At 43.2% G+C, this 26,373-nt stretch overlaps 1 protein-coding gene across 1 annotated transcript in view; it reads left to right on the top strand.

The window, feature by feature from the left end:
• INSR (insulin receptor) overlaps positions 1-26,373 on the top strand; it is a 122,809-nt gene that overhangs the window by 39,489 nt on the left and 56,947 nt on the right. The window contains exon 2 of the mRNA XM_018555070.1: positions 11,069-11,620. Coding sequence (XP_018410572.1) covers positions 11,069-11,620 — 552 coding nt within the window. The remainder of the gene's footprint in view (positions 1-11,068; positions 11,621-26,373) is intronic.

The raw sequence follows: 26,373 nt of genomic DNA on the forward strand, positions 1-26,373 counted from the left end.
TGTCCTCTCTCTCGTCTCCCCCCTCTCTCCAATTACAGTTTGATAAAAGCTTATCAGTGGTTAATTAGGGGCAACATAACTGTAATTTCATTTAATTTTGTCTTTTTAAGTGATGTACATTATAAAATGTAAAGCAGCCAGTTAGAATATAACATCATGAACTGCCCATCAGTGGTGTAAAAGAAGGCGCTATTTCCTCTTCTCAACCTCTTCTATATTGATCTTCTGCCTGCTGTCTTGTTTTGTGGATAGCATTGTAACAATATCAGAAATACTGATGAGTGTACGTGGCAGATCACTGAACAGACTGTTCGTTTATTCTTGGAAAACACACTTGTTCCTGAACTGCTGGGGTTAACCCTCAGATTCCCAGTATTTAAAAAGCTTGGCATAAAATATGGTAGCAAAACATATGATTCTATGCAAGGCACATCTAATGCTTGCAGTACATCTGCAGATTTTTATTGATTGCAGTACCCGGTGGTAGATGCAGGTTTGTCCCGACTTAAGGTGGCCATACACTCTACAACAAAAGTCTTGCGAGGGTTGTAAAGCACTTTAAAAAACGTACAATCTGCCCATCTTGGACAGGCAACAAACGGGCAGTGTGCACATGCGCACACCGGCCCGTTCGGCAGTGGTCGAACATGCAGGCCACTAACTCGCCGAGAATCGTACGATTCTCGGCGGGTTTTCTAGCATGCTGGTTCGACGGAAGACATGCGACCGTACAGTGGAAACGGTCGCACGCCTTTCCGTTCACTGCACAATTATCGTACGAGAATTGTGCAGTGTATGGGCACCTTTAGGCTGGCTATATACCTATCAATTTTTTTTTCGTTCAACCCGTGGGCATGTCGATCGAGGAATCCTGCTGTTTACATTGTAGGCACCTGTCAGAATACCCTATCAGAACAGGCAGCTCATTGGCTGTCTGCTCTGATCAATAGAAAAGCCGACGGCTCCACACACTGAATTTTGGCAAGTACATTAAAAACCGGCCAGAATTCACCCAGTGTATGGGCACCTTTTTAGTTTAGTGGGGGTTTTTTTAACCGTAGAACACCTGCACACTGAAGCATGATTTCCATTGCTCAGATCCTATACGATAAATGTTACACTTGATTGACAACATTCTAGATTTCCATACAAGGTTTCTGACAAATGTAGAACCTCCTCTGCAGATAAGGCACTGTAGCTGCATTATTGTGAAGTGTACTAAAATAAGTGTCATTTCAATAGATGCCATTTACGTGGTTAACACCTCCATGCTTCCGTGTGGAATGCATTTACTAGCATTTGTAAAGCAAGGAAGCAAGTACATAGTTACATAGTATTTGAGGTTCAATAAAGACCCAGGTCCATCAAGTTCAACCTTTTGGGTGTGTGTGTGCGCGCGTGTGCTCGTGTTGCAGTCTGTGAGAGTACTTGTATCCCTTTTATGTTATGTTCTCTGGGGAAAGTATCAAATGTGTTTAAATGATGCCCAGCTTATTTTGAGGAAATGCATGCTAACTGGTGTAACATATGCAAGACTATTAAATACAGTGATGCAAACGGATGTAAACTGAAGATGTATAGTTATGTAATGGCATGTAAACTGAAAATAAAGGAGAACTATGAGGTGAGTGATTTTCAGTCGACCTCATACTTCGAGCCGACGTGTGACAATGAAACAGATCGGGAAGTGAGCAAACACATACGGTCGCTCGCTCACTTCTCGATCCTGTCCCTGCAGAGAGTGGCGACTGTCAGGGATTCTCTGCAGGGATTCTCCACCTCTCCTCTCCAATCCTCCAGCGCTGACTGGCGGAACGGACGGGGAAGGGGGCGGGTACAGCTGGCTGGATCCAGACAGTAATGTCGGGATCCGTCCCGGCTGCGGCGGTCTCAGTATACCGCGAGCTGTAACACTTACCCCATAGTTCTCCTTTAAGAAATTTATGAAAAAGGAGGTCCCACACCACCTTTTTGTTGGTCCCTCCTATACGCTGAAGGAGACTACTCATTCATTTTTTTTCCCTTCTTCCTGCTGTCGGTCACTCAGCTTGTAAAGCGTGACAGTGTGTTGTGTTTTATGCACGTTTTTGTGTGCACAGAGCAGCCCAATTTCAGTTGGCTGCCCTATGCATTACAAATGTGACAAAGAAGCTCACGGACCTCTGAGTTTTAAGCTTCATGCATTTATTAACCATGCATTTTGTGCATGTCTGTCATGCATTTATGCGTGGGAAAAATTTGTGTCTTTTTATTTTGGGGGTACTATTAACAATGAAAGGCACCACAAGCATGACACATGTTTTTTCCCATGTTTTGTGAACACATGCAAAATCACTGGATTTTAAGCATGTTACATGGGCTATACTGCTGTGAATGGGCATAGGACTTAATTCACACTCACAGCACATAGTTGCTTTTGGCCCTTTGTAGACGGCATAGTTTGCCTGTGTTTGACACTCGCATTAAAATTTGGGTCACCAGATTAATTTCAATGGTGTAGTATTGATGATCAATCTGAGGCTAAGTTTCACCTGTTTGGATGCAGTAGATCCTACTGAGATGCGTTTGCATTGCAGGCAAAACAGGGGAAACCCAGCCAGTTTTGTGTATTGAACAGCTCAACCTTTAAATGCAAAAGAGTGCCTAGACATGCTATGATGTTCTCGATTCACAGGAGCCTATCAGGTGTTTGATAAAGGTATACCACACTCCCTCCTGCATCTGATTATTTGATTCCATTTTTGATGTCGTAAGGGGGCGACGTTCACTTGGACAATGTGCAGTGGGTGAAAAATTGCATCTGATCAAAGGAGCTCAGCATACATACTACAATCTGTACAGTCTCCTTCTAAAATGGCCATACGTGTTACAATCTAATTGTACAATCTTCTTAAGAGCTACCAAAACCTATATAGAGTCCATCATAACAATCTATTCAATTTGTATCCAATTAGGCAGGCCATTGTACTACCTAGTTGTTGGTAGATCGCTCAGTTAGGTTGCACTGTTTATGACCCATTTTAGGTTTACACACAATATGTAATATGAGGACCTAACTAAACTATCGAATCAATTTGTGTCAAGTCAGGCAGGCCCTTATTGGTAGATCTTAGAATGGGATTGTAACCATGCATGGTGAGCTATAATATGACGCCCTAGGTGTCTTCGTGAAACTGCATTTGGCCCCTCCGCCAACGATGATAACAATCTTTGTTTGAAACGGTACAAAATGACAGCTGCATTTAAGAGGATGTCTTACAAAGTCAAACTGATAAGTATGTGTGTGAAGCAGGGAATTCTCCCTTGGTGTGATATGTATTGCTGTTGTCAGTTTCGTATTGGCCACAGCAGGTCCTACTGAAGTGTGTTTGGATTGCAGGCAAAACAGGTCAAACACTGTGTTTGAAAAGAATAGGCTACCTCTGACATAAACACTGCATCTGCCCAAGCCCTAATGGTCATAAAAAGGAAAAAATATCTGGAATGCTCTGTTTCCATACTGAACCAATTCATGCAGACTGCACCGTGGAGCTTAGAGAAAACTGGCTGACAAGTTTATGTAGACAGCCGCACAGACCCAAATGGAAGCCAGTTTATCAGACTGTGTATTCCTTGCTTTTGGCTCCCCTTCTGTCTCTTGGCATGCTATGTATAAATGTGGCCTAGGAGGAAAAACGGTCTCTTGCATAAGACTGAAATAACCGTTTAGCTACAAAAAATGTTTATACATTAAATAGTATTATTTGTACAGTAAATAGTATTATGTATGTTGGCGTTTTGCCAGTTCATGTTTTTACAACTCCTTTGTGCGATTGACGGTAATGGAAAAGGAAGACCTCCTAGTCCAACTACAAATGTTTTATTAATAACTGAATCATAAACAGGTTCTGTTCTCAGGAAATCTTTTTACTTCCTACAGATGTTTTCTCATCAACCTTTCTCGTAGGATGTAACGCCGTCTAATACAAAGTAGACGCTCTTTCATTTAACACTTATGGGAGCTGTTTTATGATGTCTTCAACTCTTAAAGAAAAATCTAGTTAGTCCTTTTTTTACAGGTTTGAATAGAGTGGAGAAGGCCTAGAACTATTGTAGGATTTTTCTGCTGTCTGTCTCCATGTTCTAATGGCTTCCTCTGCCTTCCTGTTCTAGTGACTGGGTCCCCTGGGGAATGAAGTGAGGTATAGTGTCCCCAATAAAGAAGCTGACGGCAATAAAACATTTAAGCAGAATGGGAAGGAGTAAGATCCTCTCTCTAGGATCTGAGTTTTAGCATGGGGGCTATTGTGCTTAGTGAGGTCCGATGGGGGCGGTGTGATGCACCATTTCAGCGCATCAAACGGTTCACTTTTTTTAAAAACTTTATTAAGAGTGTACACTACATTCAAGGTCAAGGTGACCTGTGGTACCATCCATTTTTCCACACCTTGCATCATGCCTGCGTTGTGGTGTACACGGGGCACATAGAAAATGATTGTTGATGTGCCCTGGGAGTGATTGGTGTTGCTCAGTTCCTGAAATATGCAAGTCACCGCTGATGATATGACCATGCCATTAGGCTTCTACTGCTCGCTGTGTACTTGTGGGGGGATTTTATATTTTGTACCTGTTTAAGTGACCAGAGGAAAAGGTTAAACCAAGGAATAAAGCAAGGCATTCACGGTTCTATAAATATTTTTTTTTTGTTCAACATGCAGACTGAATGAAAAAAAATCGAACAGATTCCTCCATGTACGCTGAACATGCTGTTGCATTCTGTTTTCGCAGTGACCAGTTTGCTGCAAGCTGTTAGTTCCGTTTGGCCAAAGATTTTTTTCTACCTGATTCCTCGATTAGCTGATCAAGGGGTGCCAGGCAGAAGGGTGCTGACAGAGGCACCCACTGCATCATTCGTATCATGTATACCCTACTTAAGAAAGACTAGGGAATAAGGGAAAATCTCCCCATTGGCCACACTAACCACAGTGAAGATTTGGTAGCCTTTGACGTAACAATTGATCACATATGTTAATATACACATATTGTATTGCACATATTCAATATTTCCTAATGAATACAAATATTAACATATGTAGCAGTTTTTCTTTATTTCAATGGAAAAAAGATTAGCAGTGCATAACCTAAACAGAATTTCTGTTAAGTTGTTGATAAAAAAGTTAATAAGGTTCCTGTGAAGTGCTTTGCCTTTGCTACTCCTGATGTACTTTTCCTGTGAAAGCATTTCTAAATGAAAGAGGCAGTTTGAGTGTATGTGAACAAACAGTTTAGGCTTGCATAACATTCCTTTGCTGAAGCATAAAATAGCTCAGCTGATCATTATTTCGTACAACATTATCGCAGTAGGCACAATTTGTTATTACTCTACAAAGGTCTCCATAAATAGCCAGTTGGTGTACAGCTGCAACCTGCTACATATACTGTATAGCCAAATTGCAACTTTAATTTTCTATGCAGGGGCTTGTGCCACACACACATAGCTCTGCCTCCAGCACTCTTAATTGCTTGCTCAACTGACAGTACACCATTACATTTCTTGCTCTTTTCTGGACCGTCCTTTCTTCCTTCTGATTGCACTCATTTACATTCCTCTCCTTCTGTATCTGTACAGCAGAATTCCATTCTATGTAGGTAATGCTTCTGCTCCACCCACCTACCCAACCTTGTCAATGTTAGGTCCTGTCAGTGCTCCAGTCATGTTGACTCCATTGCAGATCTGGTGGGGAGGGGGTGGAAGGGAGAATGGACAACTCCCATGGGCCCTCCAGTTGTTGTTATTATTATACAGGATTTATATAGCGCCAACAGTTTGCGCAACGCTTTACAATATAAGGAAGACATTACAATTACAATACAATTCAAGACAAAATGGTAAGGAGGGCCTACAGTTCAAAAGGTGGGGGAAGTGATACATGAGGAGGTAGCTGTGTGGGGATGAATTGTTTGAGAATGTGATAGTTCAGTGGTCAGGTTGAGGTGGGATAGGCTTCCCTGAAGAGATGAGTCTTAAGGTCAGTTAGCAATGCTCCAGGGAAATGACCTGCGTCCCACTTTGCTTTTGCCTATAGCACAATCTACTGCAGTATTTATGTCACTTATTTTGCAGTTGTCAATTCCACTTGCGTATATTATCCCCTTTATTCACAATTATGTGAACATTATGTGCTCATCCCTTCTGATTGCTATTTACCTTTTGGCTTTCAGTCAAGGGTAGGCCTACAATGCTTACCTCCTTATCAATGGAGTGTCTGTATAGAAAACATAAGAGATAAAATTCTGTAGTAAACATAAGTTACAAAATGGAGATTGGAAAGCAAAAGGAGGGTGTTCACCTGAAGCACTGCAGATTGAGAACCCATAAGGGCAAGGGGTCATTGATGCTACCGGTACTTATGGATTTAGATAATTATGGTCGCCTCTTCTCTTCCCCATCCACAACAGTTTCACATGACTGCCAATTTCCCCTTTGAAACCTCCACAGCTGCACCCATTCAACCTCCATCTTTGACTGGCTACTATTTCGAAACCCTCTGCGTGCCCCTCCCCTGCACTTTGTGTATGATCTAATTTTTCACAACGGATCCAGTCGTCTCATCCCCACCTTGAAACTCAGCTATGCCCTGACCATGCTCCACACGCTCGCTGCACCCTCTGTACATCAATTTACAGCCCTCTCAATCCCTGCCTCCCCACTCTCGCTTTGTGCTGCCTCTAAACCAACTATCCCCCCCGATCTGTCCACCCCAGCCAATGGCCTTTCTACCCCCTACACTACACTGCAAGAGGTCCCATTTCCCTTTTACGCCTTTTCACTTTGTAGCCCTGTCTTCTTTCACCGTCAGTTCAACTGGGGTGACTAACTTCACCAAAGACTAGGTGCAGCAAAACTACCGTAATATGATTGGGCAGTAATGCATGTTATGTTGTCCAAAAACATTGGCGCTTCTATCATATTAGTGGTTTCCTATAGTGTTTTAGGCATGAATGCACTTCTGCTCCAGAAATGAATGAGGAGGACTATATAAAAACCTTGGTAGGCTAAAAATTATCTGACAGAGCATCACCTCACTACTTATTGTTAATGATCCATCAAAATATTTTGCCTTTGGATGAAATGTCCTTTTCAATAACTTACCAGCCTTTGTATATGCAGTTTAACTAGTGAATGGATAGCCTGATGCCAGTTTTTGTTTACATTCAGTACATGATTGTATCATTCATAAATGAATTGACTGTCATATCCACTAGTTGGCAGTTCAACATGCAGGCATGATCGGTCTACCCTCGGGCATCTGTGCTGTTCAGTACATTCCTAAGCAGTAATAGTTCCATTGGTTGACCATGTTTTTAAGTTTGTGGGGAAGGGAATGATATGCATATTGAAGACATGTCTTGCACAGTTTTATTAGGGAAAGAACTGTAGTGATTTATATAAGGTTTGCTAACCTTTCTGCTATTCCCGGTAATGACCATTGACCAGCGATGGCTTTAGGTGCCTTTTAGGCATTAGATTGTTGCACAATCAATCTGGAAACTGCTGATTGGGAGGAATTTGTTGTTTATAGGGAACCTTGACTGTAAATTATTGGTCTCTATGGGAAAAGTATGAGAAATAAGAACCTCCATCTTAAAGATACTCTAACTACTGAATGCAAGAACAATTTCAGCCACATAGGGCAATAGTATGTTATCAATGCATCCACCTTACTAGGGCTGCAACTATGATTGTTTGCATAAGCGATTAGTTGGCTGATTTAAATTTTTTTGCGATCGGTTAAATATAAAAAAAAAACTTTTATTTAAAATGAAATACACAAATGGAGTGTTGCAAGTGAAGTTTACTTCAGAATAAAACAGTATGCACCCTTTTTGCAATCGCACGGCATTGCAGTACTGTGCGTTCCAGTGCGTGCGATCACACTGCGGGCAGGAGGCGCGTTTCAGGTGCTATTGAAATGAGTGGCACCACAACACACATCCTGCAGCAGAATTTGTCACACCAAAACCAAAAATTACTTTTTCCACCTTTTTAAAAAATAATTGTATGTATTATTAGACATTTAAATTAGATTAATGGATTTAAAATAATATGAATTTTAAAACTCCAATATAATAGCCAGACTTTTATTTAAAAAATAAATAAAAGCCCGGTCATCAGTTTAGAGTTAGCCATTATTATTAGCCAGAAACGTATTGCTCTCACTCCGGCGCACGCGATGATACCTGACGTGTAGCGTAATCGCCGTTTTCATACGTAGGTGCACCCGACTTGTGTTTCTGTCCGTATGCACGCGTTTGCGGGATCGGGAGGACTTTAAACTTTTTGGGGGTATTTTTTTACATTTTATTTACCTTTTTTTTTTTTTACTTTTTTTTTTACTTGATTGCTATCACATGGGGTGGGGGCTCACAAGCCCCTTGTGTGATAGCACATTTTAGATGACAGTGTCTCTTTAAGGTCATATTAGGGGGGCTATCAGACCACTAGTGTCACCTTTCCACTAGGCAGCAGACGTAGGAGGGGGGCAATGCAGAGTCACTGCATTCTCTTCTCCCCGCTGGTGCTGGTTGTAGTGGTCTGCCTCTGCCGCTACAGGCGGGGAATGAAAGGGACACAGACCGCTGGAGTCAGCGGGTAGGAGAACGAAGGAGCAGAACGGCAGCAGCAGCTGCAAATCGAACAATCAACTAATCAATAATGAGATTCGTTGACAACTCTGTGTTCCATATTGGTCATGGGAAGTTCGGATCTTTTACATGAATCGGTTCATTTCAAACCGCTCATTCAAATGAGCCCATTCATTGGTTCAACTACAGAGTCTGCTGACAAGCAAGTGAACTGAAGCTCAGAAGCTGACTCAACCTAGAGGGTTAATGTATCAATCCAAATGAGAATCTCCTCATTCAGACTCTGCGTCCTCTTATCTGCCTGCAAGAAAGTCTTTCCCTTACCACTGCTGCAACCTGACCATTGATTCAGTGTACTGTTTTCTACTGGAGACTCGTATGATTCTTTGATTCAGTGTACTGGTGTACTATTGACTAAGAACTGTTGTGAGTTCTGATTCTCAGTGTCCTGTTAGCTGTCTGATTGGTTGCAGGAAGGGGCTGTCCTATTCAACACTGAACCCTTTTAAATGGATCTTACTCTGTATTCCCTTTTGTGTGCAAAAATCTTAGGCCTGGTTCACACCTAGGCGGCACCGGTTTTACGCGTTTGTACGTACGTTAACAGCATGTGGTTATTTGCACATTGTGCACATTTGTATGTGCATTTTAACGTGCGTACATGAAACCACGCGTTTTGATTGGCAGCGCATAAAACATTGTGGGCAATGGAAGAACGTGCGTATAAACGCGCAAAATGTGCAACATGCTTCTGTCTCACATTTCTAATGAAGTCAATGGGGCAAAAAAGCACTTTTAACTGTCCAAATGAGCTCCTGTACCTTTTTGGGTGTTTTGGCGTTTTTCTGCTCAGGTGTGAACCAGGGCCATTGAAAATCATGGGATTTCTTGTGTTGGGCATTTAAAAGCACTTTTCGAACTGCTCAAAAATGCCTAGGTGTGAACCAGGCGTTAAGGTTATGGCGAACTTTACAAACAGATATTGAGAAGATCTAATAAGTCCAGAGATGGGCAACAGTAATGGTAAAAGGCCTAAGGGATAAAACATACCAGGAGAGACTGCATGTACTCAATATGAACAGTTTTAAGGAAAGAATGGAAAGAAGGAACATGTTTGAAAGCTTTACATTAAGGGTGCGTATAAGGTTCAGAACATGGGGACATGACCTAAATGTATTTTATTTACATCTGCAGTGTAGATAAATGTTAAGTCTTAAGATGTACTGTATATGCCACTTTAGGTATGTTTGCCTTTTCTATAATATTTAGGGCCCATTTACACCACATCCAGATCATCTCCAGGCCAGACCAGATTGTTTCTAGACCCAAAATGCATCCTAATGTATCCCTATGCTATGTCTAGCCTCTGTTCACACCAGTCCGTTCCAGACCAGACAAGAAAAATACTGCCTGTCTCATTTTGTCTGGTTTGGAATGCACTGGAACTGGGGGCAGGCAGGTTCACACCATTATCTGGTCCAGAAAATGGTGTGAACCTGCACATTCATTCACGCTGGATAGCGTAGCTCATGCTATACATTTTGCATTGCGACTGGAGAGCTGCAGCTAACATGTTAATTGAGGTTGGAATTAAAGCAAGAGCGCCTATGAGAGCTGTGTCTCTCATACATTGTCGCCCTGATGAAGGGATCCTGTGCGGTCCCGAAACGTCGCTATTTTGTACATGACAATTGGTCCGATTTTAAATGGACAGCAAAGATATTTACTGAGTGCTGGTGATTTCTGCTTTCCACTGTTTGTTGCACGGTGCCATCCGTGATTGTCACTGCGAACACCACTACAAGTACTTGGGCCGGGAGCGCTGTGAGGAGTGCAGAGGGACCTACTACTTTCTCATACATGGAAGCAGGAGTGCTGTTTGTGAGCCCCCTCCCTTCCCTTTCACAGGATAGTCAAGGGGAGAGAAGGTCACTGATTTTTTTTTTTTTTTTAACTTCACATTCAAAAAATGTACCCCTTGTAATTCTGTGCGTGACCCCCCCCATCTAACATCTTTGGCTAACTTATATCTGAAGCATGTTACTTGTTTTAGAATGAAGTGACCTTGCAGTAATTGTTTGATTTTAAATTTAAAGGCCTGGACCACCTATGTGATCTGAAGTATTATGGGGCTTTATGATACAATGCATATTATTTAGGTAGCTGGATACCTCAGATAGAAGGAATGCTTACATGAGCCTGTTCAGTTTTTGTTAGACGTTGGTCTATGGAGAAAAATACATTAGCTTTTATTTTTGCATCCAGTTGGTTGTCAATTTCTGGACTCCTAAGTGAGGTCTACATTGTAATATCTCAGTAAATGTTATTTAGTCAAGCTAATGTATTGTTGCAAATTTAATTATAATGCGGTTATGTAGTATGTCTGTCTAACTTTTCTGAAAGGATTGTTTTTATTAATGTCACCCTTTTCTCTCTATTACAGTTTGCCCAAGCATGGATATTCGGAATAACCTGACAAAGTTGTATGACTTGGAGGACTGCACTGTTATTGAAGGTCATCTACAGATTTTGCTAATGTTTAACACCAAACCAGAACATTTTAAAGGGTTAAGATTTCCCAATCTTACTATGATAACGGACTACCTCCTTCTCTTTCGAGTTTACGGTCTGCAAAGTCTAAAAGACCTATTTCCAAATCTCACAGTCATCCGAGGTACTCGACTCTTTTTCAACTATGCCTTGGTCATTTTTGAGATGCTTGATCTAAAGGAGATTGGTCTGCACAGCCTTATGCGCATAACCAGAGGCTCTGTGAGGATTGAGAAGAACTATGAGCTGTGTTACCTTTCTACCATTGACTGGTCAAAAATCCTGGACACTGTTGAAGACAACTATATCAACCTCAACAAAGATAATAAGGAGGAATGTGGGGATGTTTGCCCTGGTGCTATAAAGGGAAAGAGCAGTTGTCCATCTACAATAATTAACTCAGTTTTTGGTGAGCGCTGCTGGACCCAGGATCACTGTCAAAGAAGTAAGGTTTTTTTTTTTAATGCTATGTTTTGCACACATATATTGCAGTTGATTTTTTTTTTTCTTTTTTTCTTTTTTTCTTTTATGGTCTTTTAAGGTAGAATGTTTATCCCCTGCATAGCTGTATCTATACAAAGCAACAAATCTCAACTCCAGGCCTCAGTAAAGAGGGTGGCCAGTGTGTGGGGGCCTAGCCTTTGAAGGTGACCTTAGCCAGACAGGAAACCATCCTGATTTAGTGTGTGCTCATTAAACCAGGTCATACAGTCGCACAACATTTTGCTGTCCACTAGTGCTTATTTTGGACTGGTAAACACCTGTGTTAGTAGGCACTGGATGACATTTTTGGAGAGTCTGACCTTTTTTTTCTTTTTGTTTTTAAATACCACAAGCGCCAGCACCCGTAACTGTGTGGGAATACCAAGTAAAACACTCTCGAGGCAGCTCCCGCTGGTTTAGGGGAACCACAAAGCTGAAAAGAGAGACAAAGAGAGCGCCTCCATCCTGTATAAATGCTTTAATAAGCTGGACCACCCATGGTTCTGATTAACCTCTTGCCGTCCGCCCGTAGTAAAAAAACGGACGGACGGCACTGCTGCATTGGCGGATGCCGTCGCCAGACGGCATTTTTTTTCTGCTCGCGCGCGCCCCCTAGCGGGCACGCATGGGCAGAAAAGACCCGACCATTGCACACACCCGTTACCGGGTGTTTCACATATGGGCGATCAGCGGCTCCATAGCCAGCCGATCGTCTATATGTGCTCGTTCGCGTCCGCCAGCCTAGCCTTTGAAGGTGACCTTAGCCAGACAGGAAACCATCCTGATTTAGTGTGTGCTCATTAAACCAGGTCATACAGTCGCACAACATTTTGCTGTCCACTAGTGCTTATTTTGGACTGGTAAACACCTGTGTTAGTAGGCACTGGATGACATTTTTGGAGAGTCTGACCTTTTTTTTCTTTTTGTTTTTAAATACCACAAGCGCCAGCACCCGTAACTGTGTGGGAATACCAAGTAAAACACTCTCGAGGCAGCTCCCGCTGGTTTAGGGGAACCACAAAGCTGAAAAGAGAGACAAAGAGAGCGCCTCCATCCTGTATAAATGCTTTAATAAGCTGGACCACCCATGGTTCTGATTAACCTCTTGCCGTCCGCCCGTAGTAAAAAAACGGACGGACGGCACTGCTGCATTGGCGGATGCCGTCGCCAGACGGCATTTTTTTTCTGCTCGCGCGCGCCCCCTAGCGGGCACGCAGTGTCCTCTGAAACGCGTCAACCAGGGCGTCATACAGCTTGTCGGCTGTGCCAGATGATCACGACCTTAGTGTTTCATTTGCTGACTTACATGTTATGCTTATTCATCCCATCTGTTTGTGAGTATATTTTTTAGCTGTTCATATATCTCCCTTAAAGCGTTTATACATGATGGAGGCGCTCTCTTTGTCTCTGTTTTACACCAGGCTTGCTTTCACCTTTTAGGCCAGCCCATTATTCTAGATGTAAAATTAAATAAGTCTGCACTCTCCCTAATTATTCCCCAACTGCTTTATAAATATCTAAATTCTATTCTTCTATAATGTACAGCGCTTAAACAAACCAATAAATTGTAACACCCTCACAAACCAATTAACTATAAAATAACACAATTATGATGATAATAAATCTCTGAACATGTAATCATACACCTAACTCAACACCTTAATCATGACATCCAAAAAAATGGGCAAAAACATGTAGCGTCCTTTAATATAATGTCCAAATTATGCGCAAACACTCCAAAGCAATAGTGATCATGTGACCACCATCCTCACTGTGCTTGGCCAGCCTCTTTGGTAATCAACACCAAATACTGTGTGGCCCCTTATAAAAGAAGGTCTTAATGCAGAGGGTAGTCGCCCAGGAATAACCCTGCGATTCAGTTTATACACCATGTTAGCCATCAAGTTCAGAAGAAACAAAAGGAGAAGCTCATAGCATAAACATTCATTGTTTTATTTAAGAAAAGTTCATAAAAGAATCCAATAAACTCACAAATCTCAGTAGTGACTAAACGTTTTGGACGGGGCAAAGGACTGTGACATAAGACCCATGTGTACACAAGTGTCTGCCTTCTGAGGAAAAGGTGTAATGCCTGGATCAAGATTTGGCTATTTGTGCTCAGTGCAGGTTTTAATCCACTATACAGTGGTACCTCGGTTCCCGAACTTAATTTGTTCCACGATTCTGGTTGCGAACCGAATCAAACTGTGATCAGACCGCCATCTTGTAGACTGCGATGCGATGTGTGGGGTGTTGTGAGAATTAAAGGAGAACTATGGGGTTAAGGCTTTTCCCCATAGTTCTCCTTAGGGTAACGGGAGGACACAAACTAGCGTCCTCCCGTCACCCTAGGCTCAGTATACTGCGTGCTGTAGCTCGCGGTATACTGAAACGCAGCAGTATACTGAGACGCCACAGCTGAAGCGGATCCCGACAATTGTGCCGGGATCCGCCCAGCTGCGTGAGTGACAGCTGGCTCTGCCTATCTAGAGGCAGAGCCAGCTGTACCCGCCCCCTCCCCCGTCCGTTCCGCCAGTCAGCGCTGGCGGAGCGAAGCGGGGAGGGGGGAATCCAGCCCCTCCCCTCCCCTGTCACAGCAGAGAGCCGTGACAGGATCGAGAAGTGAGCGAACGCTGGTATGTGTTCGCTCACCTCCCAATCTACTGAGCTGACCTGTGACAGTCTCATTGTCACAGGTCGGCTAGAACTATGAGGTGAGTGAAAAGCACTCACCTCATAGTTCTCCTTTTAAGGGTTAGGAGGGCAGGGAGTGGTTTGATTTGGGGACAATGGGGCTCACAGTGAGCATAAGAGGTGCATGCTATGGGTGGGGATGTGCTAACTGGTGAGGGATCGTGCTGTGCTCAGGGGGAAGGAGGGGGTACACCCTGCGGTGACGGATGAGAAATATGTGCACTGCGAGTCGGGAGTGACGGTTCACTGTGAGCAGGAGGGGGTCATGCTGTCAGTGGGGGTGTGGTGGCTGGGGAGGGATGGGAACTGTGAGGTGTCCAGAAAGGAATGTGTGAGCTGTGTGACGGAACGCCTGATACCCCAATTGGGTATCTCTGTCAGAAATCAGCTTCCTCCACTCTGGAACCGGAAAAATCATAATTTCAGCCCAAACCTTTCCCTAAAGACCAGGCAGGACCAGTCTCTTGGGTTAAAAACCAAGAACTTACTTTTTTGAAAACCAGCACAGTATTTATACAGTTCTGGTGGTCTAAAAACATAATACAATCAATCATTAAAAGAATGCAAACAGACATCCCCTCCCTGGTGTCTTAATGAAATAATAGGGAGACGCATATGATGGGATTATCTCCTGAGCGTCTATGATATGGTAATGTTCTCGGCTACATCTAGTGACAAGTTAATCCCATTGTTAACACAAATAGACAAACGGACTTCCATTTAACTTGTTAGTCAAGTCTAACTCCAGAGTCTGGTCCAGGACAGGATACTGGGGTAGAGGAAAACAGTCTCCGCTCCCCATGTATCCCCACATAATTGGGAAATAGGTCTCTGGGGTCCTCTTGATCCATGGAGCACAAACACAGGGTCCCACACAACCCAAAGCCCCATGGCAAGCCCCTCTCCCAATCAATAGAACTCCCTCCACAGCCAAGGCCCATAGTCAGTGGGAAAGAGGCAGGCCTCCAAATAGCAGAGTAACTCTGCAATGTTTACCATCTGCTTGTATCCACCTTCTATTGTGCACGAGTTTACAAGAGTTACATTGCAAAAACTGACATCTTGTAACTTGAAGAGAAGTGGTTATTTCATTGTCTTTCTAAGAATATGGTTTTAAACAACCTAATTCTCACATGTGAAATAACAAAGAACCACAGTATTACTAGGCTCCAAGTTCGATAATATCTATATTAGTCTCCAGGAGCTGCTCATAGTGTGCGTTAGATTAGTTTCCTGTTTGGGTTTTGTGATGTCCTGTTAATGACTTCCTATGTAGGCCTTACACCTTTGGGAACAGAATGTATTTCACTTTCACTGGAAGGGAGTTATGTTTACAGTATACACAGTACATCTGTCATACTTTTAGCAAAAAAAGGTTTGGTGTGTGGCAGGATATACAGCATTAGCTGTGTCTTATTGATAATGTTTCATTTTAGAGCTTTATATAATCAAGAACTTTTGGGTGCCTCCTGTTTTTAAAGTAGAAACCATAACTGTATAACATTTAGTTTGCTAAAGTACTTTTGTAAAATACACAATCGCCATGTTTTTTTTCTTCTCTAGAACAAAACTGGTTTGCCTTTTTTATTTCATTCTTTATTGCATCTCAGATCTGGCGATCTCCTACAGCTTCTTTCAGCCATTTCCTGTCTGCATGCCCTCACTCCAGCCCTTTGGATACATATCAATGCTCTGGACTGGCCTTCCGAAAGTAATAACTGCTGATCATGCCTATGCAATTTGTATCAGCATGGTTACGTTTGGCCCATTCACCCCTGTGAATGGCACCATATTGCATGACTCTTACAAATTCCTCTGCGGAACTCATGCAAACTCCAGTGACAAATGCCTCCACCCACAGCTGTTCACAAATAAATGCACAGGCTGCAGTTACCTGCAGACACGGGCTCATGTGATTCCTTATAAACAGCCTTCAGGTGACATCACCAGGACGCAGACAGTTTATGTCCATGTGCGATCATCCATAGGTAATCGCAGTTGTCGAACCAGCAGGCTACTAACTCGCCGAGAATCGTACGATTCCCGGCGGGTTTTCTAGCCTGCTGGTTCGACGGAAGACGTGCGACCGTACAGTAGAAACGGTCGCATGCCTTCCATACACTGCACGATTCCCGTACGATCGTGGGATTTCCCGCGATTCTCGGACGAGAATCGTGCAGTGTATGGGCACCTTTAGTCTTTCACTAGGGGTGCATAGGAGAAGGTGACAGTGTAGGAGTCCTATTGTTACTGAAAAATAAGATTTTAGCGATTTTAGGTTTGGATCTAAGGGCCTGTTCACACCAACCAGCGCACATTATGTTGTTGTAACAACACGTCACAGTGTTAATGGTTTTTCGTCTTTTGTTTTTCTTTCTCACTTTTTTTTTTTAATTTTCTGAAAGTTAACAAAACCACTTCATTTAACTTTATGAACAACAGCAAATTGTGACACAGTGTTGTGTATTGTAATACATTGTTTTCCATTAACACAAATAGGGCGTGACTCCTTAATATACGCACGTTTCATTATAACTCAACCAACTTTACTGCCTTTCTACATCCACTCCCCGTCCCCAGTTAAGAATATAGATATTCTTATAACATCAGAAGACCGATCAATGTTTAGCATATATTTCACCACATATAGTTATATATAGGGATGCACCGATACTGGTGTTTTGGTACCGAGTACGAGTACCGATAAAAAAATTGTCAGTACTCGTCGATACCAATTACCGAGTAGCGGAAGTCCCATTCAGGAAGCCAGGTGGCGTGTAATGACTCGCCACCTGGCTTCCTGATTAGCCGGGCAGCGTGTAAAGACTCGCCACCCAGCTTCCCGATTTTAATAAGAAAGTATGTCCCCTCTTACCTTGGTATGTCCAGCCTGTCACCCCAGGGACCTCTCCAGCCAGAACGCGGCCTTCCTCCGGTACCCAGCCAGAGCCGTCTGGCCAGCCCATCAGGAAGCCGGGCGCCGTGTAATGACACGACGCCCTGCTTTCTGATTGGCCAGGAGGCTGCTCCATGCTCCCTCGTGAGATGATGAGGGAGCATGAAGCCAGCTTCTCGGCCAATCAGAATGCCGGGTGCTGCGTCATTACACAGCGCCCGGCTTCCTGATTGGCCAGCTTCCCGACCAATCAGGAAGCCGGGCAGCGCGTCATTACACGGGCTTCCCGGCCAATCAGGAAACCGGGCAGCATTTAATGACGCGCTGCCTGGCTTCCTGATATAGGAAGTATCGGGCTAAGCATTAGAGCATTCGGGCGAGTACGAGTACTCGCCCAAATACTCAGTATCGGCACCGATATCGATACTAGTATCGGTGCATCCCTAGTTATATAGTACACGGGTTTCTTGCATTTCAAATAAATTAATCAATCTCAGCTGAAATAGCATGTCCTATTTAATATAACACACTGATGCAGACTCATAGGTGAAAGTGGAGGGGGGTAAATAGACACAAGCTGTGGATCCATCACTTGTTCCTTAGACTCTGCGGAGGATACATTAATAACAATATCCTCATATCTGCATGCGTTTCTTCTTTTTCACCAACAATGATGTATTGCAATTACAGGACATTTGCAGTAAGTGGTGCAAGTTTTTATCATTTGCTTTGACACATTTATTTGGTTTGTATTTTTGGCTTGGATTATGGAGAACTAACTTGATGATCTCTTGACAAGTTTAGAATAATTGTTTTCTTAGGCAGAAAATGCCTGCATTAATTTCTTGGTTGTATTCACACTTGTGTTTTATTATAGCGTGTGGCTTCACAAGTGGAATGATTTATCAACTATGCCACACAGAAAGTCAGCGATACATTTACCATAAAGTTCCAGCTCTGATTTACAAGAGGCATGTTTACAGTTAGGAGTATATCTAGTTACAGTGGAACAAATGTTTGCAACCAGGAAGTGTTTTTTTTTTTTATTATTGCAAAAGAAACATACTATGTATCTTCTCTAATAAAAGCGAATTACCTTCCTCCTTGCAAACTTCTGTAGGATATACACTTGAGCATCGCATGTGCTGCTCAGTGTACAATCCCAGCATCTGCCGCGGTGAATTAACTCCTGTTCGCAGAAGTTGTATCATCCTCGGCTGGCCAGTCAAGAGCCTGAAGATGCTGAACCCAGAAGAAGACCTGGCGTAGATGCCGTCAATGGTGTGGGAGTTTGCAGATGCCGCATAACTGGTGGAGAGCTGTTTAGTTCAGCATTAAGGCACAAACCATTTTTTTAGGAGCTCTTTATACTTGGCCATTTTGTTGAAGTGAAACAATCACATTTCATTGCATAAAAGTGCATTTTAAATGGAGATCTCAATCTTTCCTATGTGGCTGGGTCACTTATTTGTGCTCTAGTGTTATATGGGCCCATTAATATCGTGTGTGTGTGTGTGTGTGTGTGTGTGTTTGTGTGTGTGTTACCATGTGCGCGTATAAGTGTGGAAGGGCAATTAAGATCCCCAAGATTGCTTGGTGTTCAGCACTTTGCAGTGCATGTCATTGCTTGGTTTTCAGAACAGCTGGGTAAGTGGAATCTTTGGTTTTTTAGGGCTTGTTCAGGGCCCAGCCACACCATATCCAGTGAGTGGCGGGTGTGTGTCTGTGGTGCCATTTACTTGAATGGCACCGACAAGCCCCCTCCCGCCCCAAAACGCTGTCCAGCTTGATCTATGCGATCCAGCGCCTGCCGGGCTCAAACCGCACCGGAATGAACTGGATATGGTGTGACTCGGCCCTCCATATGCAGTGCATTCCGGTCCAGTGCGATAAGAAAAAATCCTGATCGCACTGTACCAGAACGCAGGCATTGATGTGCGGGCGATTGACTTCAATGCACCACCACGCCCCTTCCGGCCCCAGAGCGCAGGAAGCCAGGCAGGATGCTAGGCAATGTGTTTCAGCAGCTAACCGCGCTGGAATGCACTGTATATGGTGTGAACAAGCCCTTCGAGCAAGGTAATTTTTTGGTCCAAGGTTCAAAATGATTACCAGGGATTCATCCAATGGAAAGCAAACACTTGTTTTACATTTATCCTCTTTTCATATTATTTCATTTATAGTTCTCTTACTTTCAAATGCTTATGCAAATGATGCTGCAGGCTTATGAACATGGGTTTGTCTTACCGGAGTTCGAGATATACCAATTTCTGCATGAAGTGTACACTTTAGCATGTTGTCGCAGTAATTTGACAGTGGCAAATGCAATTTTCATGCAATTTGACCCTTACAGGAAGTATTTTGTCCAGGAAGTATTTTCCTAGTAGGTCAGATTAAACCAAATGGGTTTTCATGCTTAAAACATAAAATTACAATGGCGTCTGTGTTTTTCTCTACGTATTCTATTCTTTGTTCTAGTGCTCTAGGGGTTAAACAGGCAGGAATGTGAACATAAGGCACAGTTTACAACATGCTTTTAAGGTGTATACTCCACCTTTTCAGCTTCTTCCCACAGCTCACATGCCACCCAATCATAATGAGGTGGGTTCTGTTGAATGTCTGAACAATTCTTTAACTTTACTGCACAGCATAGCTAGCCAATCTTGCCTTGTGCACTATAGCATTGAAATCAAAGTGACTTTTTGAGACCTTTTCATTTAAAATCAAAGTGACTTTTTGAGACCTTTTCATTTAAAACAAAACTGTTACAGTTCTAGATTTTAAAGGCTTGTTATCAGAAATGTTCTCCCTGGAAATACCGCGGTTTTCAGTTTTGCGGCATTTTGCTACTAATCTACTTGTTTCAGCATGTAGGACAACAATGTATCATCTCTTTAACCACCACAGGACCAGCGTACTGGCAACAGAGGCCATCAACACATGGCACTTACCTTTCTATTTGCCCCCTCCACCGTTGACTAGAGCGTGGCTTTTTTCCTTCTAATTTCTGGTAGTGGAAATTGAGTTTACTTTTAGGGCTTTTTGAGGCCCAAGAAGTCCATCAGCGGGGGCTGCTCAGGAGGGCATGTGTGAATGTAGTCAGTATGTACTAATAACGTATGTTCAGCACAAGAGCATCCCATAATAATTTTAAAGTGTTCACAACTATGATAAAATGTTATATGGATACATTGGTTTTAAAAAAAAAAAATTATTAAAAGCTTGGGCAAGTCCTGTCTTGGTTTTGCTGAGCGACACTCTAAGATTTGCGAGCCAATCTTGTATATGGAGAGCCATGGAACCTATTAGTGGCAGGCTAAGACAGCAAACAGATGACTAGTTATTTACTATACTGTTTGCTTCTACACATTAAAGAGCAGCAAATAAATTACAGTACACTTGCACTATGTCATTGGTGGTGTTCATCTCCTGAATGCTAAAATAAGACTATTTTATCAGCTAGGAACTGCTGTTTCAAAAATTTAGATTTCAGTTTGTGTACCTGTTCTTAACCACTTGAAGACCAGGTGTTTCACCCCCTTCCTGGCTAGGCCATTTTTCAGTATTCAGCGCTGCGGTACTTTGACTGACGTTTATTCCGTCATGCAATGCTGTACTGATATGAATTTCATACAATTTTTTGGGGACAGATAGAGCTTTCTTTTGGTGGTATTTAATCACCACTGGGGTTTTTATTTTTTACTATATAACAAAAAAAAGTACCCTTAATTTTGAAAAAAAAACATGTTTCCCTATAAAATGTTATGAAACATTTATTTTCACCCCAATTTTTTGGTATAATATAAAAGACGGCCATAGGCGACACTTTAAACGTTTTTACCGCTCATCAGTTTAGTGTTATCAGTGATTGATGGCCCTAAAATTATTGCTCTCACTCCGCCGTTCGCGGCGATATGTAACATGTGCTGCATAATGGGCGCAATAGTCATTTTCTTACATAGGCGCACCCGACGCATGTTTGCATGTGTCTCACTGGTTCCGCCTGCTCACATATTGTTTCAAAATCTGTTCGCAGTCTCAGCGGGGGAGTCCCCGCCTTCGAGGTGCCCAGATAGTGGCGTATCTGTAAGGTGCTCCATATCCGCAACGGCGGGTCATGGATTCCCTGTATCTGGGACAGAGACATCCACTGCCCCGACTCCTGAAACTGGTACAACCTCGTATGGGCCGATACCGCAAGCTCAGTTGCCAGTGGGTTATGCAGACCCGGAGGAAAGTGCGGGTTCCCTGTCAGTGGTACGAGGGGTGATGGCTGGGGGGAGATACCTGTCAAGGGTAGCACCCTGTTTACTGCCTGCATTGTGGCTCGGACTAGAGGGTTAGACCAGTGGGTTATGTGAATTTTTTTTTTTAGCTTCTTTATTTTTTTAATGCTGTCATTTTTGTAAAAACTTTTTTTAGACAACTTTATTGCTAAAAATCCCCTATGTAATAGCCAGTTCACCAAACAGGTCCTCTTTATGGAGACATCAGGGGTCTCCAAGACCTCTGATGTCACCTAGGGACCCCCACAGAAGCTGATGAAGCAGAGATCTGCTTCATCAGCTTCTCTCCGGTGTTCTGCACCGGAGAGTGACACTGAATGCAGGAAGTGATGTAATATACATCACTTCCTGCATTCGGGGACAGGAAGAGAGATCAAAGGGAAATCGAGTAATGATCTCCCTTTGATCTGCTGTTAGAGCATCGCCATGCCGGCCCCAGCCGCCCCGGCCACATCGGATAACGGACCGGCAGCGGCGACGAGGAGACGGCGGGACATAGGTACGCGGGTGGGTGGCGCACACCCACAGCTCCTGCAAGCGATCGGGCGTTTCTAGAGACGCCTGATCGCTTGTATGTAAACAGCCATCGCTGGCTGTTTACATGCTCACAGTTTTCCCTCTCGAGTGCCGCACACGAGAGGGGCAAGACGTCTTAAGACGCCCTCCCAGCAGACTCCCGTCCGGCCGTTCACAAACGGCCATGGACGGAAGGTGGTTAATTTAAAGCGGACCTTTACCCATATCTTTGAAATGACAACAAACACACCTTTAGAAATGTTTAGTAATGACAATCTACAAACACATACTTCTAGATAATTGCCGGCTTTTTATTTTTTGCATACCTTATTTCTCTTTTCCTTCCCCGGTCTTCTGACAGTGTCCATTTTAACTAAGGGCAGATTAATATATCTCCCTTTACTTCCTGCAACTCTGACACATGTGACTAGGACATGTGACCATGCACATCATCCCAGGGGAGGAAAATGCCTTTCCCTGAGAGCTTGTGAGATTACACATGAGATTTCCCAGCAATGCTCTGCTGATGTAACCTTCCCAGGATGTAACACTTGGGCACATTACATCACTAATGTCCAAGAGGACCAGGAAGTGGAAAAACAGTAATTGTAAGTAAAAAAAAAAAAATGTTTAACTAATGAATGTAAGATGATACCTTTTAGTGAAAGGTGGTAAAAGCGGCGACGAGGAGACGGCGGGACATAGGTACGCGGGTGGGTGGCGCACACCCACAGCTCCTGCAAGCGATCGGGCGTTTCTAGAGACGCCTGATCGCTTGTATGTAAACAGCCATCGCTGGCTGTTTACATGCTCACAGTTTTCCCTCTCGAGTGCCGCACACGAGAGGGGCAAGACGTCTTAAGACGCCCTCCCAGCAGACTCCCGTCCGGCCGTTCACAAACGGCCATGGACGGAAGGTGGTTAATTTAAAGCGGACCTTTACCCATATCTTTGAAATGACAACAAACACACCTTTAGAAATGTTTAGTAATGACAATCTACAAACACATACTTCTAGATAATTGCCGGCTTTTTATTTTTTGCATACCTTATTTCTCTTTTCCTTCCCCGGTCTTCTGACAGTGTCCATTTTAACTAAGGGCAGATTAATATATCTCCCTTTACTTCCTGCAACTCTGACACATGTGACTAGGACATGTGACCATGCACATCATCCCAGGGGAGGAAAATGCCTTTCCCTGAGAGCTTGTGAGATTACACATGAGATTTCCCAGCAATGCTCTGCTGATGTAACCTTCCCAGGATGTAACACTTGGGCACATTACATCACTAATGTCCAAGAGGACCAGGAAGTGGAAAAACAGTAATTGTAAGTAAAAAAAAAAAAATGTTTAACTAATGAATGTAAGATGATACCTTTTAGTGAAAGGTGGTAAAGGTCCACTTTAAAGCCCCATTCACATGTAGCGACTTACCTTTGCAGCGGCCGGGATTATTAGTATTATTATTATTATTATACAGGATTTATATAGCGCCAATAGTTTGCACAGCGCTTTACAATATAAGGAAGACATTACAGTCACAATACAATTTAAGACGAGATGGTAAGGAGGGCCCTGCCCGTGAGGGCTTACAATCTAAAAGGGAGGGGCAAGTGATACATGAGGAGGTAGCTGCGCGGGGATGATTGTTTGAGAAAGTGGTTCAGTGGTTGGGTTGAGGTGGGATAGGCTTCCCTGAAGAGATGAGTCTTAAGGGATCGCCTAAAGGCAGTCAGTGTGGGAGATAGACGGACAGGTTGGGGTAGAGAGTTCCATAGAATGGGAGACACTCTAGTGAAGTCCTGGAGGCGAGCATGGGAGGAGTTGATGACGTAGCTGGAAAGCAGGAGGTCTTGTGAAGAGCGGAGGGGACGCTTAGGGTAATACTTTGAGACCAGGTTGGAGATATAGAAAAAATGTTTAACTAATGAATGTAAGATGATACCTTTTAGTGAAAGGTGGTAAAGGTCCACTTTAAAGCCCCATTCACATGTAGCGACTTACCTTTGCAGCGGCCGGGATTATTAGTATTATTATTATTATTACTCCTTTGGGCTTAGCGGGATAGCGCGACTTCCGGGGCGACGTTCCAACGACGGTAGCGCGACCTGTAGAAGCAACTTCCTGTAGAAGCAACTTGCGAGCGCGACGCGTGACATGGAGCTAAGACAGCTCCATTGACTATCATTAGCCAGCGACTTCTCGCGATATCGCGCGGCAAAAATGCGCGATAAGTTGCTACATGTGAATGGGGCCTTAGAAACCACAAAGCATAGACTGCAACACAAGACCTGTTGCTTTCATAATTGCTGCATCTTTTACATTGTTGAGACTATACTAAATAAACATGTACCTTGTGTACTTTAATGCACAGATATGCTCAGCTAGGAAAGTGTGCATTCTACATTTATTATGTTTGCTGTTGCTGAAGTGGTGAAACCGGTGGAAGGAGTTGTGTTAATGACCAGCATGTCATGTGCTTCTCATTTTAAACAGTGATGTAGCTGGTCTACTGATCTGTCTTGTGTGGAGAAAAGTTTCTTCAATTTCATTTGGCTCTCAAATTGGAAGAGTTCAACATCCAGGTTATAGACATTGGTTTTATTAACTGGCCAGAAGTCCTCTCCCGAGGAGTGTAATTTCACCCATTGTAAGTGAACTACTCATCAGATTTATGATTGGACTTGTTTGTTTATCCCTCTGCATCCCCCCCCTTGCAGATCTCAGGTTCTGACTTCTTGTACTTCCTGCTGCCCCTCTTAGATATGCATTTATTCTGGTATTTATGTCATCTGTATTAACACAATTTTGGTAAGAATATATTTTAAAGTATCCTGGTTCCGTAGTCTGTGCCCTTTTGGGCAAGGGTGGTATTGAACTGTAATGTTGTTTTTTGACTCAGAGAAGTTACCACTGATAGTTCTTGGTAGCATTAACCAGTTGACATCCGCGGTGTTAAACCCCCTTCCCATCCAGGCCATTTTTCAGTATTCAGCTCTGCGGTACTTTGACTGACATTTATTCCGTCATGCAGCGCTGTACTGAAATTAATTTTATACCCTTTTTTGGGGACAGATAGAGCTTTCTTTTGGTGGTATTTATTCAAGCCCGTGCGTGCCCGCTAGGGGGCGCGCGCGAGCAGAAAAAAAATGCCGTCTGGAGACGGCAACCCGCCAATGCTGCAGTGCTGTCCGTCCGTTTTTTTACTACGGGCGGACGGCAAGTGGTTAAGTACCAAAAACCGGAAAATGAAACTTAGCTTCTCGTGTTCCCTGATCCCTATCCTTAAGCTGACCATAAAATGTAACCCACCCCGTACAACAAACCAAAATCTAAAGCTTAACCTAATACTAATACTTAACATCACTTATTCTAACCTGAAACACCTAGCCTTCTTAATGCTAACCATTACCCTGAATCTCCCAGCAGATATGTTCTTTTCTTGTCAGGCGCTAAAAGAACCTAACCATCCGGCACACAGACTGGAACTGAAGCCTTCCAGTTCTGCACTAAGATTTTAAAACAACTTATTTGTGAACATTATAAAGTGACACCAGTTCGGTATTGATGTTTAGCATGTACATGCTCAGCATTGAAGCACTTGATAACTACACCTCCACATAGAGGGAATGGTTGGATATTTAAGAATGGGGGAGTGTGGAGGCTAAGCAGAAGTACAAAAACATAGAAGGAAAGCAAGTGTAAAAAGGAAAATAAGCAACATTTAACAAGGAAATGGAATTTGATAATGGCATGAGAGAGGAGCCAATGTCTGGGATGGTGGTAACATTCAAATATTACCTAAAGTAAAATCACAAGAGTGAAAAAAATAAAATTGTTCTTCTAGGAAGACACTATTTATCTAAACATTCAGGCACTGAATGGGTTAGGTTACTGACCTTTTAACAAAAGCAACAATTCTAAGCATGGAATGTTTGCAGCTGTGATAAATTCTCTTTCCTCCTCCCTCAGTTTCTAGTGTCTGCACCTTGTTCCTTTCCCATCCTATTCTGTACTTCACTTACTAGCTGTGGATTGCTGTTCTTCCTGTTTTGTGACCATTTGTTTCCTGCCCTGTCCTTTCCCCACTGGCCGTTAATCGGTCAATAGATATTTGCAACATTCATTGATTGAAGTGGACCTGTGTAATCAAAATGGACCTGTCAAAAATATAGGAGCGGTCATTGTGCCTTTTGGTACTGAAGAAGGAGCAGCATCTACTCCTGGAATGAGGGCCCAGGAAGCCATGTGTAGTAGACTATGGAGTGTGTGTGTGTGTGTGTGTGTGTGTGTGTGTGTGTGTGTGTGTTGGCGGCGGCAC

The sequence above is a fragment of the Nanorana parkeri genome, unplaced genomic scaffold (genome assembly GCF_000935625.1).
Source record: "Nanorana parkeri isolate BGI_ZX_2015 unplaced genomic scaffold, ASM93562v1 scaffold183, whole genome shotgun sequence".
NCBI lineage: Eukaryota > Metazoa > Chordata > Amphibia > Anura > Dicroglossidae > Nanorana > Nanorana parkeri.